This window comes from Lobosporangium transversale (assembly GCF_002105155.1).
Source record: "Lobosporangium transversale strain NRRL 3116 chromosome Unknown BCR41scaffold_3, whole genome shotgun sequence".
NCBI lineage: Eukaryota > Fungi > Mortierellomycota > Mortierellomycetes > Mortierellales > Mortierellaceae > Lobosporangium > Lobosporangium transversale.
In genome coordinates, this window is record NW_019028981.1 from 1,571,573 (window position 1) to 1,588,575 (window position 17,003).

Genomic DNA, 17,003 nt, shown 5'->3' on the forward strand with positions numbered 1-17,003 from the left:
TTGAATGGTTGTGGAAAGAGAAGGAAATCATAAGGATAGATACGCCAAAGATAGCGCCTTCACTGCGCTGTGACAGACAAAATATGATAGACAGAGCGCATCTTTATATATTTCTTTTTTTACCTGATATACCTGTGCATGGCTGATGACCTCGCCATATGACTTGTGACAATATACCAGTGCAACCCATAACTAGCATAACTCTGTATAAGTACAGACACGATCCCTTTCACAAAGTGCTTTGAATAGGCATCTATGAGATTAGCTAAATGATACTATAATAGACTACAATTATATTACTGCTCTTGCTTCGATATTCACCATTTTGGTTAGCGATGCTAGGGCTCGGTAGCTCCAGCTTTGTAGTATTTTCCCGTATAAAGGCGTTGTTGGTTGGCACACCACTCGAAGAATAAGCTGCGAAAATAATACTTTCCCATATGGATTTACCGCTTTCTTTACATCGCTGCCTCAAGAATAAAGTTAATTCTATAAACTGCAATCGCAGTATCTAAGCAACCTGGACTTTGGTACGAACTGGTCAGATATAAGGGAAAGAAAAGGACTGATTTCTCTAAAACGCACCTGCAAAAGTGCCTTAACAGATTGTTTAACTACTTTCATTACAACCAGGGTCCCAGACATGGGACAAGAAACTGCCATATTTGGATTTATGATTTATCTATGCTACAGCGCTCTTAGCCAAGAAACTCTTGTCTTTGTTTTTTAGAACTCGAGATGGTTGACCTATGCAAATGACCTGACTGCCTCCGAGGTACTTTTATTACTATTATGTTATTTTAGCGATGCCTTGATTGAGTGACCTTGGTAGTTTTTGGTAGGTGAATCCTCTTAGTCTTTAACCAGCTTTGGTTTGGAAGGTTTTGGCGGGCTGTGGTTGAGGCAATCGCTGTTGTTTTGGTTTGATTGCAGCCGCTGTCGCTTGGTTCGAATGCGTTGTCTGGAAGTGTGTGTTTTTTTCTTTTTTCTTTTTTTTTTTTTTGGATTGACCTTGGAGCCATTTGTTGAGTTTGCTTTATAGATCCGCCTGTAGAGTATGTTCCGGAGATCACTTTTTGGGTCTGCTGTTGGATCTGTTTACTGAGTTTTTTTTTTTTTTTTTTTTTTTTTTTTTTTTTCTCTCCTTGTTTCTTTACTTTCTTATGCAATCGTTTCTTTTTTTTTTTTACAGCTTCTTTGTTCTTAACTTTTTTTTTTTTTTTTTTTTTTTTTTCCTACGCCCTCTGTGGAGCCTGTGATTGTTGCCGGAGTCTAACATAAAAAAAAGAGAGAGAAAGATTAGAGCTCTGGGTTAGTAATGTTGCTTCTTCAAAAGGTAGGTCTATTTTATTTGCCAATCCTAACGAAAATACTTTATCGCACCGCACAAAACCCCTTAGTGTCTTATCATTTGAAGGCAGATTAGACTCACAATAGGCCATCGATACCTAGAGTTGCTTGTGTTCCCGGTGAGGCGTCTACTCCAGAGCTTTTTCGGACAAAGCCCCCACGCAAGAACTCCTAGACTTTGGCCCTCCACTGCCGGATTCATTCCCTCGGCAAGTCCTCGCCTTGGACCAATGGCGTTCTCTCACTTGGGATTAGGATCTGCTCTGGTTCTCATCCTAGGCTAGACACAAGCCAACTACGAGCTGTTCAGTCGAGCTCTTTTAGTTGAAATGAGCCTTAGGAGGACCCAGTCCAGATCCCTGCCGGTATCCCAGATCCTTTGTTTTGACCTTAACCTTCTGAGCGGTAGTCGATTCGAGGGCCCGGTTCAGACAGAAGCAAGACAAGAGGTCATACAACATGGCGCTTCTACGCCATACACTAAGCTACGTCAGGCGTCCTGACGCATCCAGCTCCTAAAATCATCTAATAATGATAAGTTAGTATTAGTAAGCATTCATTAAAGTCATATCCCTGAGCTGCCCGAAGATCCCATCTAAATAGAGTGAACGAAAAGCAAAAATAAAAATAAAAAAACATTTACCTGAGGCATTGTCAAGCTTTTGTTTTTCTTTTCCGCTCAAAAAGAGACCTTGGCAATGCCTTGTGACTATCCTGTTCCTGATCCCGCTCCTGACTCTGCTCCTGCTGGAGAAGTGTGCTGGAAAGGGTGCAGAGCAGAGCTCAAGACAAGCTTAGATGCCTATTCAAAGCACTTTGTGAAGAATTGCTGCAGTGGGGATCGTGTCTGTACTTATACAGAGTTATGCTAGTTATGGGTTGCACTGGTATATTGTCACAAGTCATATGGCGAGGTCATCAGCCATGCACAGGTATATCAGGTAAAAAAAGAAATATATAAAGATACGCTCTGTCTATTATCAGTATGAAATTCGACCAAGCCTTACATACATACGCTTACTGTACATTTCCTTTCTGCACATGCTGTTCAATAGCCAGACATGTAGCTATGGATTGGACTCAAATGGGCAAATACCTTTAAAGAAAAGGTGACTAAGGTGCGTGGATGATTGCCAACGCAATAGGGGCTGGGATTAAAGCGACGGTGTTGGGTTTAGGTCTCAAACTAATGGATTCCACACGTGTTCGTAGAGGCAATGGCACCTTTGGTACACATATACCAACATGGGATGGATCTTGATGCTGCAAAGTCATCAAATGTGCTTAATGGTAGCGCTTGGTACGCTCTCTTCTGGGCATAGAATATGGAACGAAGGCCCAAGAGTTTTCTATTTTATTTTATTTTATTTTATTTTATTGTATTGTTTCCCTCTTGCCTAGCCAGTGTACATCCTTGCTGGTGTATAAAACTAAGAATTAAATATTGATAATCTGGATCACCGTTTTACTCTTCTTGCCGCCTCTTCATCTTGATGATATATTTCCCTGTGGCTAGGGATGGCGTAATGTAGTGTACATAGTCCTCACGTTGATTAGGGACTAGCTCGATATCGTAGGTAAGAATCAGTGCTGCCAGAATCAGCCGCAATTCCATCAATGCTAAGTTCTTGCCAACACAATTGCGGGAGCCTGCGGAGAAAGGATAATATGTAAAGTCTTGTACAGGTGGGAAGGGCGACTCACCAGGGATCCAGCGCTCTGGAATGTACTTATTCACCTGCGGAAAGTATTCATCAGACATATGAAGTTGGCGCAGTTGAACGAGTAGCGCTAAAAAAAAAAAAAAAAAAAAAAAAAAAGTGTTAGTATGAACTAAACACTAGCCATACATATTCCAACTATTCGACGTACTGGTGCCCTTCGGGAAAAAATAATTATTCATGACTGTATCCTCAGCGACTTCCCGTGCTAAACCTAGATCAATATCGAAATTGCCTATCAGTATCTGGCCTTTTTAGATTTATGCTTGTATGCTAATAAGTTTTAGTTCATACCTTGAGCGGGAGGAGTACGGAGTCGTAGGGTCTCGTAGATGCACCCAGTCAGGTACGGGAGGTTACGAATCTGGTCATAGGTTGGTAAAGAGCTACAAGGATTGCTAGCTGCTGCGAAGTCGAGTTCTGCTTTCAGCTTGCTCAGTTTGTCAGGGTTCTTGACCAGAAACATGAGCGTAAAATTTAATACAATGGATATGGTTTCTGCCCCGGCGATTCTAAAAAATCAAAATGAATAGTTCAGCTTTCATCCCTCTTTCGTCTACTGGACGTTCAGAGAGCTACGCCTTGGAGTAATGCACTACTTTTTTTTTTTTTTTTTTTTTTTTTTTTTTTTTTTAATTTTACCGTTTAACTTACAGGAAAACACAAGCTTCAGTCTGGACAGCCTTGTCTGTCAGTTTCCCGGAAATCATATCCTCATACTCGTTGCCAGTTTCACCATTGCCATTCTCTCGCTCTCTAGCTTGTGCATCGGTCAGATACTGCAACAGATCGGTGCGCCGGTCCTTCTCACCATTGGCCTTACGCTGCTTGACTCGATCAGTAACAAACTCTACAAAAGAGAAATCTATTGGGACCACATATTTCATCCATGGGTTGAACGCTTGCTGACAACATCGCTTAAGTGTCTTAGCCATTTGGTGTGGAACCGGGTGAGCATCATTCTTAACCATCTCAAAGGACTGGCCAAATGCGGTCTTTCCGGTAATGTCAAACGAAAGTCGTATCATAAAAGAATAAATATTGATTTGACCGGGTGGAAGCACCTTAACCTTTTCACTCTTGACAGCCTCCGGATTATCGAGGATTTCATCGATTTTACGTAGAAGAACATTAATACATTCATGTATAATGGGTTCGAGAGACCGAAGGTGCTGCAGACCAAAAGCTGGGGCGACTAGTCGGCGCTGTGATTAAAGAGATTTAGGCATTCGAGTATTGATAAGGATTGCTATTACTATATTAAACAGGGTAATTCATGAGAGTAAAGAGAGAGCAGGGTAATAGACGTACTCGGTTATTATAAAAAGCCTTGTTGCGGGTTGAGAATAGGTTTTCTTGGCCATTGAGTTCAAAGCCTTGATAAATGGCACTCTTGGGGCAGTCAATTGTTATTAGAATCTATGAGAAGAAGAAGAAGAAGAAGAAAAACATTCAACAATGAGAACACGTTCATGCTACCATTCACTGAGGATGAAGGGCTTCAGCTTCGAACCATTTACTGATAAACTATCACACATAGGAGCTCCTTTCATTTACCTCTCGTATCATGTCTTTATCGGCCACAGAAATAATCTCTGGCGCAACCCTGACACCCTGACCACCTTCCCATACATCTTATGAATCAAAGGGATGGAGTAATGACCCCTGCCAGATAGTGATGACAACCCTGTAAACAGGTATGTTGAAGCGAGCAGTTTGTTCCCCGGGATAGGAGATAAAGGATGGAAGAATGCATTCGATAGCAACTAGACCATTTTCAAAACAAGAATGGGAGAATGGGTATGGATCAATTCTATCTTCAAAAAAGAAAAAAAAAAAAAAAAGAATGGATTTAGAATCCTTACATTCTTTATGATTCTCGCGATCCACAATGTAATGATAATCCATAGCAAGCCTCTTGGCTTTAGGAGAGATTCAATTGTTGTAGGATATGTGGCAAAGACTTTTATGAAGAGACTTGTTAATGCGGTGCTGGGGTGGTTTAGAGTGGAGGCGGTAGCCATGTTTAATGTTGTTTATTAAATACGAAGTAGTAGATTAAACTCACGAAAGAGAAAGAGGCTGTATTTTAGGTCCTTCAAGAACGACGTATTTATAGTCTACCCAGATCGGTGTCCTAAAGCATGAATGACATGTAAGAGGGTCATTCGGCTTAATGAAAATCTCATTGAGGAGGGCGTGAAGGCTAACAGTGGCCCTCAAGCCAAGGCCATGCATGGATAGCGACGCTGAATCTTATATCTGACATAATAAAAAAAAAGCTCAAATTTCAAAAATTTTGGGTGCCTTGAGCACTGGCAAAAATAAAATTTGATGCTACATATCATCCCTGCATACTGTACGCACCAAAAAGGTCGCGTCTATAATGCACGATGCGAGAATACATATTCTGAATTATAAGGACCTGATCCCTTGCTTTACTGCCCTAATTCCTCAACATGGGCCTTCACTTACTTTTATTTTCACTTTTCTCAATTTTCGACACTATGGTCACCACACGTTCGTCTGGCACATGTTTGTCGTGTGCTCCATCTTCACTTTCCGCATGTCCGTCCCCCAAACGTTATCGCTCTTTTTATGATGGCTCAAATCATTTGAAGCCTGTTTTCCAACCAGGGAGATTGGTGTCGGGTGTGCAGCGGGCCATTAAAGCACGACGGGCTCGGCTAGCTAGAGGGGTTGAAAAGAAGTTGCAAGCACAACGTGTGTAGGAATCCGAAATAGAGGAATATGACTGGGCCAATAGCCCTATTGACTCTGCCCTGCTTGCATTACCCGAACAGGAGATGGAAGAAGAGGAAGAGGGGAAAGAGGAGGAAGCGGAACTTAAAACTGCAACCGAGCTCGGATGTAGTGTTTGCTTGAACAAAGGCTGCTCTTCTCGACAAGAGTGCATATGTCCCACTCCAAGTCCAAGTCCTTGGCCGAGCGGAAATTACTCCACCAAGCTGCTGCCGAGCAACCGGCCCGCATACCTCGACATAAACAGCCCCTCACTCCTTCAACTCTACCACCGGCCTACGAAGGATTACAATCTCTCTCAGAAAAAAGGAGTAAGCTTATGTACCATGCTAAAGCCACATCCAAAGCTGTACACACCAATTGCCCCGGTAGTTTGGCAGAGTGGCGATTGGACATCAAACCTTTGATGCCTGTAGTAGGGGCTGCAAGAGAGCCAAGCGTTGATCATGAATAAATACATCTTCTTACCCGCCAAAATCTTAAATGCTTAAGTTTTTTTTTTGTAATCTCACCAGATCATATTTAGTCGTCAAGAAGGAGGGCTTGCATTAGGGTAAAAAAACGACAATTCATCCAAAGAGCGTTTGCAGCAAAGATAAATAATGGAGAAAATTGCTGAGGGCTTGGGTGAAGGATTCATATATTATTCACTCTTATCCACTGTCACCATACAATATTTTCGTTCTCATTATTTTCATAGAGGATTTCTCTCAACATTAGGTACACATTACCTACATTGCAACGCCATAAAGTTATGGCCCGTGTCTGTAGCCTGTGTAAAAGTGGCAATCATGACAGGAGGTTCTGCCCTCAAAACAAAAGGAATAGGAAGGCTTTTTATTTTAATTTTGTGTCCTACATCAGATTTATTTTCCTCAAACTAATAAGGCACAAGGAATTTTTCTTGCACCATCCCTCCTTCCGCCCCACGTCTGTGCAGCACATGTTGTCGTACAAGCGATGGACGCAGCTCATTTCCAGCAATGAAGAGTGAGTGAATTCGGCGTTTTTTTTTTTTTTTTTTTTTTTTTTGGCGCTGTAGTGATTGGTGCTTGCTAAACTCAAGCCTTCACCTTCTATTACCTTAATAGAGCTGTAGGGGAAAGCAGCGATGGAAAAATGACAGTTCAACGATGATATTGCTGCTTAGGGTCAAAGAAAAGGAGCATGAAATAGAAAAAGCTTTAAGTCATGTGCTATTTTTTATTTCTCCTATGTAAATTTTGACAGTTATTGCCGCCAATCTTTCAGTCCCACGCTTCCCCTTCTGTCAAATACTTTCAAAAAAACCAAAAACATTTTTTTTTTTTTCGAGTTTCTTCAACAGTCTGTTAAAAAAAGTGACGGCTCCAAACACTTGCTCCTACTGAAGCCCTCAGCGCTCTCACTCTGCTCCTATTCCCATTATTCTTGTTCTGTATTTTTCTTTCTCCTGTTTACCCTCTTCTTATCACCATACTACCATCAGGCTATCAGGCTGCAAACCATATGGCTTCGCCTTAACTAACCGGAGCGTAATAGTCCGAGCTAGCTCGGCCTAATGGCGTCTCGCTTGTAGCGTAGGATGTGGCCAGGAAAGCCAGATAGAAAACAATAGCCAAATAAAAATCAATAAAAATAGCATTGTAAGGGGACCCCAGTACATCTTCGAGTAGCGGGGTCTGGAATGATAATCTTCAAAAGACAAGAAGTGTTCACTTTTTTGAACGTGGACCATGAGATAGCGCGTCAAGAGACGCGACTGTCCTTGTGCTACAAACAGTCAGGCTCTTCTGTGATGTGACTTGTCTCACTTCATTCCAGGCACATTCATTTCTGTTTACTGGACATCATACGCAAAGCCACTTGTTGCCAAATTGTCAAATTGTTCGAACTTGAAGTCTATACTCGAACACACTAAACAAAACAGTTGGTTCTTTATCTCCTTTCTCTTCACTCTACTTTTGTACCCACGAAACTCTCCATTCATTTCCATCATTTGTTCAGCTCATTTCATCTTATTTCATTCCATTTCATTAATTCTTTAGGTCTATTTTTAATTTATTTTTCATTTTCATTTTTCTATTAAAGCACAGTAGAAAGCGACACACCATGCGTCTCCCAGCATAAACAACTTTGTTTAATCATTTCCATTCTCCAGCTTTCTTTCACTCTTCACCTTGCCCTAGACAGCACTGCGGCCTGTCATTCTGAGGCAGTTATTGCTTAAAGGTGTGCATCCATTCCTTCTCAATTACCTGTATACTGGAAAAGTCCATGTTTTAAAAAACTGATCAATTGTTTCGTACTCAGTCTTGTTGCTATGCTTAGGAGGAAAGGCGACGTCTACCAGGCGGTCCTGAATATAGCCAACTATCATGGCTGTGCGCCAAAAGCACAGTCTCACCATTTTCCTTCTCCTGCTATGGCTTTACAGCCATCATCTTCAAAAGTCTTTTCTACACGTCGAGCTAGTTTATCCGTTTCAGGAACAAAAGCAAAACAAGAAGAAGAGGCAAGATCATTCTCAATATCTGCGACAAGGCGTTTTCAGCACTCAACATCGCTGTCACAGGCTGATTATTGTCACCACTACAGGCATTATTCACGAGTATGTCCATTGACACGCAATGGCTCCAGCAGCAGTTCACGAATAACGCGACATTCCAAAGCATGGCTAGCGAAGCATGCAGCATCTTCTACCTATGACCCGCAGCTGGCAGCATACATGGATCACTGGGTGAGAACTATGTTCATGGGGCAACGAAGAGCGCATTATAGTCTCGCGAAACCTATACCAGCACTAGCATCCGACTACAGCACAATGGATATTCCAAATAGATCAGTCTCCAGTCATGGGTCCGTTGAAGAAATTTGCATCTCTCAGCATCAGTGTGGACTGGATCTAAGCCAGTCACAGTCTGATTTAAATGTTACAGAGGATTCAGTAAAGCGTAGTACAGAACGGAGGTCGATATCCATATCACCATCAATGCCATTTACACAAATGTTAGCCGATTTTCGACAATCCATAGACGCCATAGATTTCGAGAAGTATGCTTTGCCACGGCCATTTCACCCAATAGGCTCCGTTTCTGGAACAGTTCCAAAGAGAATGCTAACTCAGGCTCAACGAAAATCCATCGATGATATTTGGCTGAAATACAGATGTTTAACCAATAGACAAGTACAGATATCATCAATGTCATCAAATTCGCTTCCGACACCCTCGCTATCAGAAGCAACTAGCATAGGGCCCCAGACACACATAATGGAGGCTACTAAGGATATCAAGCTTATGAAAAAAGATTACACCAAACTCCTACATGTCCTCCGATACTCTAGTGTTTGGAAACTGGCAGCCGAACGGATATTGACGGTTCAAAACGACATGCGCTCACAAGGACTACCGCTGACGCGGAAAATGTACCAGGTTGTTGCACAGGCGCACATCATCCTCAACGACAGTACTTTACCTGAAACCATATTACAAATACACGAGGATGTGGTAGCGATGGCTGGAAGTGGGACGAAAGATCACAAGAAGCTGGTTGGGACAATAGTGGATGCTTTCGCAGCAAATCAGCTGAGTAGTCAGGGGATTGCATTTTTGGATCGAATTTTATTACCATTTCAGGGAGGTCAATGGCGTTTGGGGCATGAGCTTAGGGCAATGCTGGAAAAGAAACACAAGCTATTCATTCACGGTCTCTATAGAAGGCTCATTTTGAATCAGTCCCAATCTAAGACTTCATCTCCACCTTCAGTCTCCTCTCAAGACATATTTCTAATCAGAAATTTTGCAGAGAGGCACTATTTACCGCAGCGGGAACATGTACTTCGTACACTACAGCTTCTCAACTTGGATGAATCCTTTCAGGGAGGTGAGACCATGAAGTTGTTTTCAAGAACTGTAGCAGGAATGTTGGTCAAGACTGGTGATTCGCAAACTGTGATTCCACTAGTTCAAAATTTGGTGCGGTTAGATCAGTTTCAGGAGGCAACCCGTGTTATGGACATGATGATCCAGAATGGCATGGATCCTGAGATGGATCAGATCCGGTTATATCTCTTGCATCACTTCGATGCATGTAGAGACGGAGGCGATCTTATGAACATCATTGATCGATGGGATGAGGCTGTAGCACAACGAGAACAAAAGCAAAAAAACTGGTCTAGTGTACCAAGTGATAAGTCACAACCGAGCCTGCTCTCATCGATTTATTTGGATCAGGAACAGAGCGGTGATGATCGTGCTGTCGAGTATTTCAGACTTGTTGATCAATGCATTCGTAGCCATGATATACAGGGAGCATTGAGTGCTGCAAAATATATAGCCCAACAAGGCTGGGCTGCACAAGGACTCGACTTTCAGAAACTCAACAGCGTCATGGTTAATCACTCTTATTCATCATATGCCTCATCTTACTTTTCTTCATTCTCTGCGTCCGACTATCTAATCTACCTTCAAGTCCGATATACCCTGGGTGGCTCTGTCGCGCCCGATCTTCACACCTACCGTCGCCTTGTCTTTGCAGCCTGCCGCCGATCCGATTTGTACACTGCACTAACGCTTTTTGAACTTGTCCGAACCCGCCATCCAACGTGGAAGCTCGATTCTACCATCTACAACGCCATTATCTCGACTGCAGCTGCGATAGGGGAAATCCGAATTGCTGAAAAGACTTTTAAATGCCTTCTAAAAGATGAAGTCCAACCAGACCATTACTCTTTTCACGGATTGCTCAATGGATATGGGAATTCAGGGAATTTAAAGGCAGCGATAACGGTACCAAAGATGATGTTGAAACACAAATTACAACCGACCACTAGAACTTTCAATTTGGTGATGAAGGCTTATTTATCTGAAGGACGTGGAAAAGGCGATCTCGCAACGAGTCGCAAGTTGCTTCGGGCTATGCAGCTGTCTGTCACCGACAAAGGTAAAAAAGGAGAAATCGCACCAGATCTAGCATCTTTTAACCAGATTTTGGAGGGTTACCGACGTGTTGGGAACACTCTCTGGTTCGATGCATATTTTGACCAATACTTTGGTAGTAATGAGCATTCAAGGCAAGATGATCTTTCTCCGACTGTTGTCAAACCTGAGGAGGCAGATGACAGAACCTTATTCATCCAACTCAAACATTCGTTGAAGCTTGCTGATGTGGACCTCACGACCGTACGTGAGCTTTGGCAAGCTATCGAGCATAAACTCAAGCCTTCTCAAGCCTCCTCTCCGCCATCCTCAAATGATCATGCTGATTTTACTGGTTCTATTGATCCCATTTCTTCAGATGTGGGTCGTCCAACTGAAAACCTCTCTTCAACTCTGCTGTCTTTACCTGCCTTGTCCCCAGTATCCGAGCCAGACTTAATTGATTTAATGGGCATCCAAGACGAAGACGGTGACACCTTGCCCTCAACCCATATCCCCTTTCCACGTTGGCTTGATCCTGTATGGATGCCAATGACCGACTATGATTATTTTCGATTTACAACACTCAGGCTATTTCGATCAACATTTCAGGCGCATGGGGATGTTGCTGGTGTAAAGACAGTGGAGAGTATTCTAGCAGATTTGTTCCCAGCACATCCAATTTCGCAAGCAGTGCTGAAGCGCAGGATGGTCAAGAGGATAAGACATGCAGCTAAGCTCAAGGAGAGGGAGTCAAGTGACTCTATGGGTTATCTCAAATCAAAGACCATAAGCATTAAAAATCGGGGAAAGTGATTCACAGGTATCATTCCTCTCTGTGATCAGAAACGTTCAGAAAAAAAAAACATTTATTTCTCTTCCATCTTTTCTACAAGTCGTTCCATGACGATGACTTTGCGCAGTAATTGGAAGATTGTACGAAATATTGGATTTGAGTTTTTGAGTTTTTTTAATATTTATTATATTTTTTATTTTTAAACTTGTTTCCTTTTATGTTAATATCCATGCTTTTGGTGCTTTGTTCTATACTGATGAAGAAGACGAGGATGGTGTTGAAGCTGGTGTTGATGCTGCAGCTTTAGCAGCAGCAGCATCCTTTTGCTGAGCGATAACATGAGCAGGGAGCTGGATATCCGAGAAATCATCCTGTTTTACAGCCATGATGGAGTAGGCATCTGATCGTTCATATTGATGTAAAGGAGATGAAGAATATGATTGTTATTAAAAATGTTTTTTTCTTAAATATATACATATCCAGTTCTTGAAGAGAAATAATAATAATTAGAGCAACAATATAACAACAACAATAGGGGAAAAGGACAGAAACATACAGACAGAAACACAAAAGACCACAATGCCAGCACCAGTTAGAGCATTTCTAACACGGAAAGGAGCGGTTGCTCGCTCAAGAGCAGGCGAGCGTTTGAATCCTTTCTCGTAGTATGAAGTAGGCTTGGGGAAGATCATGGTTGTAAAACAATGCAAAAAAAAAATAAAAAGAATGAATTACATGAATGGAAAATGCGCGACCTTGATCCGCTTCTTGCTTCTCCGAATGTGGCTTTTTACGCTGTTTGGTGGCGCACTTGGTCGTAAAACTTCCAACCACAAAGCATGTTCATGTTCTCCTAAGCATGCTTATGTTCTGACCATTCAACCCCTTTGCATCCGAGCATTCAAATACAACTTATACTGTTGTTTAAAAAAATATCACATGCCATCCCAATCGGGAATTCAGCACTTCTAGCAAGCACCCAAGTCTAACGAGTTGTCTCAGAACAAAACTTGGAACCCCAATACTTCTACCACAACCTAGGCAGCCCTTACCTCCAGCAAAATTCATGGATAAACAGTTTCCCACATCGATGTCGACCAAACTAAAGTCCATATGCACCGTCAAAGGAGACCTTCTCAATGGATATTCTTTCCAACCAAACAGTTGGCAATCTCAAGCAAAATATCAAGGCCAAAGTGCCAGATCTTGATCATATTGCTGCAAACAGACTTACCCTCTGGGAGTTCCTATCCCTGTTGAAGACAACGCCCACGCTAAAGAAATAGACAATGGCTTCGTTAGATCAGGAGTCGAGCCAAAGTATGAAATGAAGCCACTCGAATCACTATCTATGAGAATCTCGTCGGATAATAGAGCGTTTAGCCCTGCAGAATTGCCAGAGATGACCATTCGTGCTGTTGTCGAAATGTCACAGCAAGATGTGTCTATGGCTTCGGTTATAGGTTTCGGAACTGTCTACTAAATATTTCATTTTTTAAAAGCAGCTTCAAGAAGGAACTATGAACCAAATATTGAGTTCACCACCTTGTTGCACGTCCAGATTCATAGAGTCTCATGTCTCTCTCAGGATCCATAATACTCCTGCTCGCTGGAATCTCCCTTGCTTATATTTTTTCATCTCTAGTAACGAGTGTTTTCAAAAAGGCCGAAGTAGGAAAGTCAAGCAGGACACTAGCAGCAATTGGTACTGCAGGACTGAAAAAGACTTGAAATATGGCCAGTCGAACCTCACCCCAGCATCATCTCTTTGTAACATGAATAGCACTAAAAGAAGTCCCTTAAATGTTCCAGAAATTCTCACGCTCATTGGCGACTTGTTCGATAAAAATGGCACTTAGGCTGTATCCGCGTCTCCAAGACTTCATAGTGCACTTATCAGGCCTATCTGGAGAAGAATTAATGTCGGCAGATCTGAATATCCAACTGCTGAAGCACTACAGAACAAGAAGAGATATATTGGGGAGACTAGATTCCAAAATGACAACATTCCAGAGGAGTATTGGATGGCTTTTCTGTACCTGCCTTCGTGAATTCTTTATTCAAAGCACACCATATTTCGAATGACTGGAAGAAACCCATTGTCGCTCGATGAACTGATATAAATGATGTAAGTCTTTGAACATGCGCTTTCCAAAAGCATATCTACATTGCTAGTGACAATGCCAAGATCGTAATAAAGATTGATCATTTAAACGATGAATTTCCAACTATTTATTTTATCAAGAACGCATTGGCTTTTCGAATGAGATGCTCCTGCTTTAAAAGATGAGTGTGGCTACATTGACTAGAATGAACTCTTTGCTTAGCTTGCCGCTCAAGGATAGGAGAGGACATTCGGCTGTTGGCTGTTTATTCGGTATTCATATCCTCTCCGTTACCCTTGGTTCTTGGTGCGAATGTTTTAGGTCGGTAGAGTCCTCCCAACATGCATCCAAACTAACTCTGCCTGTAACTTTATAATTGCAAACAAGTCCAGGCCATGTTATCGATTATGAACGACGTCGTCAGGGATCCTCAACAGTAATCAGGAAGGACTTTGAGAGTTCCCTGTTAGTGATTGGATGGAGCATCACTTCCTTGAACCAGCTGTGTGGCATTTATTTTGGTCTGGTTTCATATCGTGTTCATCAGCAAAAGAAAGACGACTTGAGAAATCGTTCTCATGAGTATGCGACCATAAATTTTTACAGGGGGACCTTTTGTAGAGGCTGTTCTTACATTGTTTCACAAGTTCAAATTAAATATACAGTTTTGTCCAAGACATCCAGAATCACTGTTACGAATCTGCAGAAAAGATTGACTCTAGAAATGACGATTGGCAATTCAATACCCATCGATGTGTCTCTACTTGAGGACATGGAACAGTCTGCACTACAGCTCTCCTCACAGCTTGAAGCACTTCTCTCAGGCATTCAGGCGAACCTCCAACGGGTATATAAAAAATAAAAAATAAAAAAAAGCAATATTCTAAGCGTTACTTAGTAGTACGTGTATTTAACCAGCCCATGGGACTCCAAGTCCTAACTGCCTAACTGTTTTTATTAAAAGGCTGCGGCTGCAACATTAGGATCTGTCAAAGTGTATGAATCGACACTAGTGGACGGTGTCTGTGAACAGGTCAAAGCCTGCGTAGAACAGACAACAGATCTCATTAGTCGATGTGACGAAATGGATAAGGACATGGCTTCTGTAGTAGCAGTTGCTGCACAAGTGTAAGTCTTTCTTTTCTTTTCTTTTTTTTTCCTTCCAAGCAATGTGGCATATCTTGTTTTTTACAAACAAAGTTGTTCTGAATTTAACATGTTCTTTTGCATTTTTAGTCGAGCGATTAAACAAGCGGTCGATATCCTTGGATCATCTCTTAATAAAAAATAACCTTTTTTTTTTTTTTTTTTTTTTTTTTTTTTGGAGTAACGACTTTCTCTAACAGTCAAGGCACGTTTCTCTTTCCATGGCCAGGGCTGTTGGGTCAATATCCCATGCAACATTTATACTATTGTCCTCACTAGCGCTCCCTGCTTCAACTCCAAGGTTCTCATACCCAACATTCCTATACACAAAGAAATGATGGTTCAAGCTAGGATGACTATGAATTTTGTAAATACTACCGAGCCCCCCTGAACCCTTCATCGGGATCGTGTAAAATACACGTCCTATTCGTGAATGAACTAAAGCCATCGAGCACATCACGCAAGGCTCATGTGTCAAATAAACATCATAGCCGGTGCAAAGATATGCTTTCTTTGGTTGCGTATTCTCTCCCTCATCCTTAGTCTCGCTTTCTACTACAACTACTACTTCTTGGCCTTGATCATCCTCTTTTTCAACCATGACTGTTGCAACAGACTGAGTTTGTTCCGCAAATGTATCGCCCGCTTGGAGTGCCAATCTCTTATGAGCCGAACCCTCAATAAGTGGTGATGATAACGATACTGAGACAGTGTTGTCAGTAGGGGTGTCAGGATGTTCTTTTCGTTTATCTCCACATACTGGGGATGATTCGCGTGCCTGTGTTTGCATACTACCGTCATCATTTCCATCCGTCTCCTTGTTCCTCATGTGGTGTTCAAATGCTGACCGCTCTCGACTTGCTACTTGCTCAATACAGTTCATGACTGCATGGTTAAGAATATGTTTGGTGCTGTTCCTGGTATCATATGCAGTCGCCAGAACCTGCTGTATTGCCGGATTCACTATTGCAGCTACGCTTGGAAGCTTTTTTTTTATTTTAAGAAAAAAATAAAAAAAAAAAAAGTTTATTAAAAATTACTGTCGTGATACCATAATATCTCACCTTCCATTTTAGTTTCTTCCTACCTCTCCCTTTGATACTGCATCTTTAGTGAGTTCCCAAGTATAGCGCATATGCCTCATGATCGTCTCTAGCTCTGCGTCCGAGACTTCTGGATGTCTGCATTTCAGGATAAAAGCGATTTAAAAAAAAAAAAAAAAAAAAAAAAAAGGGAATTAATCTTTCGGGTACTGATTGACATATGGATTACTATATTCCCAGAGCATTTCTATAAAAAAAAAAAAAAATAAATAAATAAAAAATAAAGAAAAATACCTAGTGATATCTTCTCGAAAAGAAATCGGCCAGGCCATCTTCCAAGTCTCAAACTGATTTCGGGTCAATGGTGGAAACTTGGGTACACCATGGATCCTTGGCCTGACATTCTCGGCAAGCTCAAATGTGGTAAGTAGCGTCTCCAGATCAGCTAAAGTAATGGCTGATTCTTGGCAAAGTACGATGTCTAACTTCACCACTTTTTATTTTTTTTTTTAAAAAAAAAAAAAAAAAAAAAAAAAAAAGAAAGCAAAATTAAAAACTTTTGATCTGGGGATGCTTTCTTTTTAAAAAAAATAAGAGAGGGAACATGAATTATACAAACTCTGTACCTCCGTTCTCTGTTAACTTGCGGATTTGCTTTAAATGGTCCAAATCTTTTGTCGGAGGCAGTTGACCACGGATAAATCTATTTAACAAGTCGGATAAAATCTTGTAAACATATCACACCGTATCAAGATAAGAGGAATAATAATAATTATAATGGAAAAAATGAAAGAATGAAAGAATGAAATCAAATGCTTTACGATATTGCATAAAATGTATGTTACTTGAGAACATTGTTTGTTTGTTTAGGCTCGATCGTAGCAATATACACGTTTTCTATATTGTTTGAGAGGTATAAACAGCAAATCATTTTAGAATTGTGATCTGATGCTTAGACATTATAAAAAAAAATAAAAAAAATAAAAATAAACTGCCTCGACATCGACATCTAATCTCTTGATCCTAAAGATCAAAAAGAATGGAAAAGAATAAAAGGCAAGATTACCAGTTTCAAGCGAACGTGTCTCTGCATCGGGCAAGACTTGCTCCATCATTTTGAAGCTACGAGAAAGACAACATGAAAGTGTTTGTTAATTCCCTTTTTTCTTTTTTTCTTTTTTA

At 41.3% G+C, this 17,003-nt stretch overlaps 5 protein-coding genes across 5 annotated transcripts; 2 read left to right on the forward strand and 3 right to left on the reverse strand.

The window, feature by feature from the left end:
- Positions 1–2,815: 2,815 nt before the first annotated feature.
- Positions 2,816–4,979, reverse strand: BCR41DRAFT_392469 (cytochrome P450; the record flags this gene model as incomplete). The annotated part of the gene is made up of 7 exons (XM_022028457.1): positions 2,816–3,141; positions 3,223–3,285; positions 3,366–3,583; positions 3,726–4,276; positions 4,383–4,490; positions 4,629–4,705; positions 4,937–4,979. 7 exons carry the CDS (start codon positions 4,977–4,979, stop codon positions 2,816–2,818), a joined length of 1,386 nt encoding a protein of 461 aa, XP_021885711.1.
- Positions 4,980–9,705: 4,726 nt separating this feature from the next.
- BCR41DRAFT_367534 (hypothetical protein) lies at positions 9,706–11,547 on the forward strand (the record flags this gene model as incomplete). The annotated part of the gene is made up of 1 exon (XM_022026310.1): positions 9,706–11,547. The coding sequence occupies one exon, from the start codon at positions 9,706–9,708 to the stop codon at positions 11,545–11,547; it is 1,842 nt and encodes a 613-aa protein (XP_021885712.1).
- A 184-nt stretch (positions 11,548–11,731) lies between these two features.
- On the reverse strand, positions 11,732–12,244 carry BCR41DRAFT_331775 (hypothetical protein). Its single transcript, XM_022021814.1, has 2 exons — positions 12,084–12,244; positions 11,732–11,927 (listed from the first exon to the last, which is right to left on the reverse strand). Exons 1-2 carry the CDS (start codon positions 12,217–12,219, stop codon positions 11,776–11,778), a joined length of 288 nt encoding a protein of 95 aa, XP_021885713.1. The 5' UTR covers positions 12,220–12,244; the 3' UTR covers positions 11,732–11,775.
- A 2,112-nt stretch (positions 12,245–14,356) lies between these two features.
- BCR41DRAFT_418975 (hypothetical protein) lies at positions 14,357–14,923 on the forward strand (the record flags this gene model as incomplete). The annotated part of the gene is made up of 3 exons (XM_022029697.1): positions 14,357–14,479; positions 14,597–14,760; positions 14,869–14,923. The coding sequence occupies 3 exons, from the start codon at positions 14,357–14,359 to the stop codon at positions 14,921–14,923; spliced, it is 342 nt and encodes a 113-aa protein (XP_021885714.1).
- Positions 14,924–14,971: 48 nt separating this feature from the next.
- Positions 14,972–16,936, reverse strand: BCR41DRAFT_392475 (cytidine deaminase-like protein; the record flags this gene model as incomplete). The annotated part of the gene is made up of 6 exons (XM_022028458.1): positions 14,972–15,763; positions 15,866–15,959; positions 16,116–16,314; positions 16,448–16,524; positions 16,667–16,718; positions 16,888–16,936. The coding sequence occupies 6 exons, from the start codon at positions 16,934–16,936 to the stop codon at positions 14,972–14,974; spliced, it is 1,263 nt and encodes a 420-aa protein (XP_021885715.1).
- Positions 16,937–17,003: the final 67 nt, after the last annotated feature.